Below are 8334 nucleotides of genomic sequence, written 5' to 3'. Positions count from 1 at the left end.
GGGTCCGTCCCTTCGCGGCCCTTGTGAGCCCCCCTTGCTGGCTGGAAATCCTCGGGGCTTGTTCCCAGCGCCCGAGCCAAGTGCGTGCTGCGAACCACACGGGTTTTTCCTCGTTCTACTCCCAGCGTTGTGTCCTCTGAGCGCGGCCTGGTCAGGCTCTCTCTGTCGGTCACAACGCGCTGTTTCCTCAGCCTGAAGGAAGGGGAGGCTCCGGGGGGACCTCACGGGCAGCACCTGGAAGGGCCTGCAGGAAAGCTGGAGATGGAGGACTCTTTACAAGGAGTGACAGGACAAGGGGGAATGGCTTTAAACTGGCAGAGGGTACATTTAGGTTAGACACTAGGAGGAGATTTTTCACTGTGAGGGTGGTGAGACACTGGCACAGATCGTCCGGGGAAGCTGTGGATGTGTCCTAGGACAGCTTGGATGGAGCTTTCAGCGATCACTGTGAGGGTGGTGAGACACTGGCACATTGTCCGGGGAAGCTGTGGATGTGTCCGAGGTTGGATGGAGCGTTCAGCGACCTGGTCTGGTGGGAGTTGTTCCTGCCCGTGCAAGGAGGGTGGAACTAGGTGATCTCTAAGGTCCGTTCCAACCTGTGATTCCGTGATTCAATGATTCTGTAACTCTTCTCTGAATATTTCGTTGTTAGTATATTGAGTAAGTCGAGTGTTTTGGAGGAGTCACTTGTCTCTCAGATAAAGCCCACTCTTATCTCACAACCAGTGTGATGACAGGAGTCATGACTACTCATCTCTCGTGATTATACACCTGTAAGACAGGCATGTATAATGGAGGTTGAATGGCACAGAAGGCTGGGCTTGAAAATGCTAGGTTTTCTTACAACAGGCAGGAAAAAATATATTTCCCGCTAATTAAAACAATGAAATGGCCTTTTCTTGTATAAATGTGTATACTAACTTGTATGTGTAGAAGTAAAGGGAAAGGGATGGTGTAATTAGAGTATGGGTACTTTTCTATACTCTTAACTAATATAGATGGCTTTGTGCACTTTGAGAAGAATATAAAATCTTTAGCAGAGATACACCTGGAAATGGTGAATATCAGAGTATGCAAAAAATGCCTAGAAAAGCCATGCACAGCAAATGAAACCAAACCACCCAGAGCTCTGCTTCTGAGCGATCTATCCATTCTTAACCTTTATTATAATTTGCAAATACCGCTGCGAGCTAATGTGTATAAATTAGGAAAAAAACAAACATCTTATCTTATAAAGGATTCCCTGCTAATTATGACTCCAGAGGCGAACGACAAGCAAGAAAGAAATGCCAAAGGCAGAAGACTTTCAGAAGACTGCGTATTCATTACTGCGTATTCAGAAAAGTCATTTAATGTACATGGCAAACATCAAAAGCAACTAGAAGAAAAAATGGAACATTTTCATTGGAAAATAATATACTGCATGCATATGGAAATCTGGTTGATTCAAACTTAGCTGAATGTGCAGCATCTGTAGGGACCAATCTTGAAAAGACTTTAGAATGTGCTTGGATTTAAGTATGCAAATCATAATAATTTGAATGCTTACAGCTGATTATTTCCTTAAATCTTTGCATAACCAGGGCCATAGCTGGTTATCAAATGTTACCTAATTTACAACGTAAACAACATTTTATTTAAATACATTACTATTGGAATGGGTTAGAATTTGGGTTGGAATTAAAAGATTTCTACAGTCATTGGTTGCTAGATCATATGTCACAGTATTCAGTATGCACAATTTTATATGCAACTATTTAAACCATAGTCATTTAACAATTAGCTGTACATTGAGCTTAGGGGTATTTCACCTCATTAGGATATATTGGATTTCAGGAAGAAAGATTTCACACATCTTCTTTCCTAGGAGAAAAGAAAAATATTTGATTAAACATTTTGGTTTTCAACTGAGAAAAAGATGTTAGAAAAATAAGTGTATGGGGCATGTGTCAGTGCCCTACTGTAGAAATGTACACAACATAAAAACCAGACTGAAACAGATTATTTTTTTCTTGTTTTCCATTCCTTTAGTTTTAACTCTTTGCTTTTGTCATGCTTCTGTGTACCTTGAATCTGTTGGGCAAAGTGAGCATAAAATAGTATTGTGATTTTTAAATTAATGCCACTTTTCTCAGGTATGAAAGGGCTACACAAGGTATCTTGCACAGAAGAATCAGAGTAAGATTCATGCTAACAATCATAATTGGGCTAAGGAAATGAATATTTTCACTAAAGGCCTCCTGAGACTTCTGTGTTTATTCAGGTCGTATTTTATATGCTGAGATGAGGTTATCAGACACCCATGATCTAAAGAACCAGTGTCCAAGTCCTTAGAAGGCGGGGGGGACACTGCAGTGATTTGCCTGTAAGTTTCACACCTCTTGAGGCTCTGACCCCTGGGAGGGCCACCTGAGCTGGGCACTGCAGAGGCCCCTGGGTGGCCCCACAGGAGAATGATGCCACCTTGTCTTTCCTGGATATTGCCTGTGGGGTTAGAGAATGCTTTGCTTGCCTCTGCCTGGTGCTTCCCTCCCCATCTGGAAGTGTCTTTAGCATGAAGTGAGTCCTCAGTGAGCCCCTTCTACAGAAATGTTTAAAAGTCCATGAGAAGGACCATTCTGTGCGTGTTCTATAACTACAGACACTGTTAGTAATCTGAGCAGAGCACTGCTGATGGGAAAATCTTATGGTAAGACAGCTCTTTCAAGCCCAGGTGCTGATTCTAACTTTGCATTCCTTTGTGATAAAAAATAATAGGGCATATGCTCTTAAACACCACCTGAAATAAAAAACACAATTAATAGCAATAATAGTGATTCATTAGTGATTTATGAACACAAAGACGTGGTTTCTGATGCCTAGGCTCTTGACTGTGGTTGTGAGGCAGATCTTTTCTGAAGGAACATTTATAATCTCCTTACCTCATCCCAGATGTTACTTAAAGATTGAGGGGCTTACTGTTACATTAGTCTTCTAATATCATCATGCCTGTGTTTTGCAGGCTAGAACATTGCACATTTGTTTTGTTTTTTTTCCATCATGCTTGTTTTTGTGTTTCAGTCAGCGTTGTCAGTTCTGTTGAGATGGTCTTGAATGTACCATGACTGAATCCTGTTCCAACTAAAGTTTGTTGCCATGTAAACACCACTTGTAGAGAATTGTACCTTCTGTGACAGGAGAAGGAATTCACTTACTGCTTAAAAATTCCGCTTATATAGTTGCAGTGCTTCCCCAGCTATGTATTCAATGAATTCAGCACTCTTTGTGTCTAAGTTGGGAGGAACTTTAATGGTAAAAGTAGGTGAAGTCAGAACATTCACATCTACCACAGTTTCACTTTTACCAGAGGGATCACCAGGTGCCACCTAGAAGAGAACAAATCAGTACTTCAGACACTATAAGCTACTGCATATTTTGAGGTTTGTTTACACCTGCTGTGCCTACTGTCTTTGATAGGGAAAATTAAATAGAGGAATATTTTAGACTTGCCTACTTTCTTTACATTACTTTCTTTAAATTACTTTCTTCTGAAAAGACAGTGAGTGTCTGAATTTATGCCAAAACTTATTGTAGGTGGTGGGAAGAGCTAACATGGCACTGCAAGACCATATTAAAGAACTGCATGTTAATATTTATACAATTCACAACAAGTCTAAAGAATTTCTGATCTCCTAATGAAAACTGTTGTGAGTCGTCCCACTGATTTAAAGACAAAGGTTGTGTGGTTGAAGTTATTAATTCCTGTGTGTTTTTCTAAGCCATGCTTAGTTCTTCAGCTTTATTTTTCTAGAGCAGATGGCTCAGACTCAGTTGGGAAAGTGTGCTTAAATGTTTCCTGTCCCCTTGTTCCTTATTTTGTGATATTTGGAGGACTGCACAATCATCTTGTGTAAAGTTTTGTAATAGTAGTACGTTGGATTTCTGAATTGGAAGGGAGAATAGGATCTGTCCCTTGCCCAGGAAAATTGATTGAATTTACTTTAGGTACATCCTTGTGTGCAAGATACAGTTAATCATTATGTGTTTATTGGAATATTGACAGATGCTGTTAAAGATATGCAGCTTCCACTACAATAACCTGTATAACATTTGCCTTCTTTGAGCTTGGGGATATATAGGTACAGATGTAAATATATAGCTAGATGTTCAGTGATCCTATAAGGATGTGGCATGACTGATACCATGAAATTTCTCTGGAAAGGTAATCTGAGGACAGTCAAAGCTGCTACTCTCAATTTGCTCTTACCAGACAGTGATTCAGGTTAGCCTGTCAGCCATCCATCAGACTAAAAGGATTTATAGGAAAATAGTTTCTAATCTCTGGAGTTTCAGCTCATTGAGGGATTATCAAACATATGTAAATTAAAGATGAGCAGGAACTTCGTGTTGTAAAACCAAGCATTGCACATGTACAAACATCCACAATCCCCAAGGTCCTAAGTGTGAGCAAAAGCATACATCAAAGACAGCACTGCAATAGTTCCCTTCAGAAGGTAACCCTTACCTTAACTATATTGAAAATGTTTTCTGGTCCGATGGTCATATTGGATAATTCAGACACCCACCCAAATCTTTCTTTCATTTTGTTCAACAAGTAGGAAGTGTCTTCTGTGTGACGCTGAACTACCTGGAGAATCTGCTCATACTGCTCCCCTGAGAGGTTAACCAGCTTAACAGCTTCATCCATCTTGATGTGCAGTTCGGGAACGTTTGGACAATCTGTTAGAAAAGACAGCCAGCATGAAGCTTATAGGCAAGTATTGTGTCTTTTGCATCATCTTTTCTACCTGAAGTATAGAAAACTAAAAAAGTCTGGCAAGAGGGCATTTTTTGGGTTAGTGTTTAGAAAATGCAAAAAAAAATAAAAATAGGTTTAGGCTGACAGATTTAGGCTTATAATGACTAAATGGATTAATTATCTCATTTGCCATACTGCAGTGACTTACCAAGTACTTTAAGGTTTATATATATTTAATTGCAACAAATTTTTCTTATGCTAAATAAGAACTGGTAGATTTTACATATGGCAACTTCATGATCTCGTTATACACAATCTATTGTTTTAATTGCATTATCAATCCTTCCAAATATATTGATTATTACAAGGAAGCCTGTAACATATGCTAGTATTTCTATTGAATGTTAGTGTCTTTTATTTATCTAACAATAGCTAGACATTAGTATATAACTAATATCATATGCCATGAATTCAGAACTGAATATTGTTGGTTTTCTTCTTCACTAAAATACAGATTTTAAACAGTGACATTATATTAAACCTATACAAAAAGTACTATGGAAAAATTTGATTTATTCTCTGTCAAATAGGATTGTCAAGGATGCCTTCAGGTTAATAGTACAGTAACCACAGAGACAAATTTGTATCTGTGATACACAACTGTTGACAAAAACATACTTTTAGTGAGATGGAAGTGGTCTAATAATCTTTTTAAAATGTGTAATATTTACCCCCCTGGAGATACTCTGAAGACATTTGGGTTTAAAGATATTCTGTGGCTTAGAAGACCCAAATAATTCTGGAAACGCAGATGTGTTGTATTGCAGCAGGAGTCCTGCAGTTCTAGGTGGTACAGTCTGAATTTTTTCCCAGTGCCCATGGCGAGTGCACACCAGAGCTCTACCATCTCCTTTCCTACTGACAAGCAGTACTATTTTCATCCTTCATTGTGTCAGTTTGCTGACACAACTCAACAAACAGTAGTTGCAGGCTCTTCAGAGCTTCCTTTCCAAGTGACGAGCTGAATGCTACCTGAATTTATGTCATATTGTCTGCTGGAGAAGCAAGTGTCAGGAGTTTGAGCTCATTTTCTGCTTAGCACTTCTGCACCCAGGCAGGATTGATTACTGCCTGACCTCTTGCTTCTCTGCAGGATGTCATCTCTTACAAAATATATAGGTATTTTGTTATGAAGTGCAGAACTTTTTGGACCTCCAGCGATATGCTAACAACTGAGTTATACTGACACTCTGTGGAAACAGTGGGGAAAGGTAATTGAAGTAATTTGGAATGAGGAATAGTGTGTATCTGTCGTTACAGAAAAAGCTCAATGACTGTTCATTCCAAAAATATGCAAACAGGACAGTAGAAAATGACAGCCTCAAACTGTACAAGCCAGTTATCACTGCATTACAGGGAAAAAAAAAAAAAAAAAGGATAATATGCATTTACCTTGCAGAAAGTTGTCTTGACATTTCTGACATCTCTCATGAAACTGTGGGCATCCAGAGGAGTTCTCCCGAAGCTCCCCACACAGAGGCCTCTGGTGCCCTGACACAATTTTTGTGAACATGCCACTTCTGTCAGCATCTAGAATGAAGTCACAGGATTTTTAGAATGTCGTTAAGCTTAGGGTCTTGATAAATATAATGCGTTTGTTACCTGCTCTGTGTGCTAGAATATATTATCTTGCCTTTGATCCCAAATATCTGGCATAAATCCCTCCCTCCCCCCTAAAAAAAAAAAAAAAAAAGTACTAAACCACTAAAAAGCAGACGTCAGAAGATACAAATCATGTTTTCTTTCAAGGAATTCATGCCATTATAATATATTCCCTTATCAAGGCATAGTAGTGTATTCCGCACTAATAGACAAACAGTTGCTAATATTCTTACACATTGTTTCTAAAACATGTGAGTTCTGGTAAGATCTTCTTGACTCTTAGAAGTCAAGATGTTTCATAATCACATACAGATAGATGAGAGCACAGTACCGAAGCTTATTTCTGTGGTGGCATGGGTCATGATACAGGAAAAATTAAAAAATGCTGTTATAAAATCACTTAACTTTGTATTTCCTAGTGGCCATATAGTGACTATGTCACCTACCACTGAGTTACAGTGTTCTTTACTGTGATCTCCTTACAGATAGGCACCAGCACCTTTGAATTATGCTTGTTTTTCTGTTTATATTAGTAAGATATGAAGGATAAGGCTTATTTGTATTCAAAATGTTGACAAAGTTTTTTTTCCTCTGTTGACCGCTATTACCTGAAACCAATGTTATGCCCAGAATTGTCCAGGTTCTTGGAAATTTCCAGGTTTCTGATAGCTGGTCTGTGTTTCATTGTCACACTTCATTGCTGTGGAAGGGCTAGAAAAGGACATAGATCTGTCTGGCTGAGCTAATGTCTTTTGATAAGGGCAGAGATATCCCTTGACATGTCACAGAATTACTCTAATTTTTTAGAATTGTTGACATGTCAATACGATACAATACATATGAGATCCTGACTAACGCTGAGATCAGACCTGCCAGTCCAACTTAGGAAAACCTGCATCCATCATGAATTCAAGTGCTTTTGAGGAACTTCTGCAAATACTTTGAGATTTACCATGAAAATCAGGCTGTGTAGGACCCACAAATCCCTGTGACATTTCTTTTAGATTTATATATTTTAATTTAACCAATAAGTTTATCCTTGACCCATGCCTGTATAACCAAGAAAGCCTCCAAAACTTCCATGCTATAACTCACACTGACATACCTCAAACTGAATAACTAACCATAGTTTAGCAATGCCATAGGGTTTGGTGTCATTGACAGGGCAGTTGAATTTCATTTTCTAACACTTGCCTTTGGCTTCTCCTGGCACATCTCTCCTGTTAGCTCTGTATTCATCCAATGCATCAGTAATCACCTCGCTGACACCTTCAAACACCGTCTTACTGAAATCAAAAACTATCTGTATGAAGCCAGGTATACCCCAGCCTTTCTGCAAGCCATTGTTTCCAGTGGTGTCCTCAGGTAAAGATGGCATGCTGGTGGACTCACTCAAGTCCAGATCAGACATGAAATATGTCTGAAAAGACTGGTCAAATTCTTCTTGCATCTGCTTGAAAAAAGTGAAGCTTCTCTCAAATATTGAGCCCATATCTGTTAGTAGTTGACTAAATAAGTCTTCCATTTTTACTAGCTGCGTATCCACTTTCTCAGGCTTTGCATTAAATTGTATGTCCTTTCCTTGATCCTCATGAAAGGTAAAAATGAGTGGAGGTATTTTCCTCAAAAAATCTTCAACCTGTGTATAAGAAAGAGATAGATCAGCTTGCCTGGTGAATTATCAATTTTTTATCTCTCAGGGAAGTGGCTTTAGTTTTTCAAGTTTTTCAATGCCCTCTTAATAACTGCAAACACAGCCTTTTCTACAAAGTGATTTGAGACACTAGACCCTAAAGACTGAAAGTACATTCAGTCTAAATCATTAGCTCCAAATCAGATCTGGAGTAACCGAGTTGCCAGTTGGCCTTTAATCTCTGGAGGCTCAAAGTTAGTATCAGTGTTTGGGTTTCTTCTAACAAACAATTTGGACTTTA

General features: G+C 39.0%; 2 protein-coding genes across 2 annotated transcripts in view; both read right to left on the bottom strand.

Moving 5' to 3' along the window:
* The window catches only part of TYMS (thymidylate synthetase), an 11233-nt gene extending 9644 nt beyond the window's left edge, over nucleotides 1–1589 (bottom strand). Inside the window, exon 1 of the mRNA XM_010006923.1 lies at nucleotides 1550–1589. Within this exon, the coding sequence (XP_010005225.1) occupies nucleotides 1550–1589 (40 nt within the window). The remainder of the gene's footprint in view (nucleotides 1–1549) is intronic.
* The window catches only part of CLUL1 (clusterin-like 1 (retinal)), a 13650-nt gene continuing 6789 nt past the window's right edge, over nucleotides 1474–8334 (bottom strand). Inside the window, exons 5-9 of the mRNA XM_010006922.1 lie at nucleotides 7595–8039; nucleotides 6191–6328; nucleotides 4505–4719; nucleotides 3195–3365; nucleotides 1474–1863 (exon numbers count right to left, since the gene is read on the bottom strand). Coding sequence (XP_010005224.1) covers nucleotides 3198–3365; nucleotides 4505–4719; nucleotides 6191–6328; nucleotides 7595–8039 — 966 coding nt within the window. The 3' untranslated portion in view covers nucleotides 1474–1863; nucleotides 3195–3197. The remainder of the gene's footprint in view (nucleotides 1864–3194; nucleotides 3366–4504; nucleotides 4720–6190; nucleotides 6329–7594; nucleotides 8040–8334) is intronic.

Source organism: Chaetura pelagica, unplaced genomic scaffold (assembly GCF_000747805.2).
Source record: "Chaetura pelagica isolate M959 unplaced genomic scaffold, ChaPel_1.0 scaffold109, whole genome shotgun sequence".
Taxonomy (NCBI): domain Eukaryota; kingdom Metazoa; phylum Chordata; class Aves; order Apodiformes; family Apodidae; genus Chaetura; species Chaetura pelagica.
Note: the sequence above shows the minus strand (reverse complement) of the source record. Positions and strands in the feature narration are given on the sequence as shown.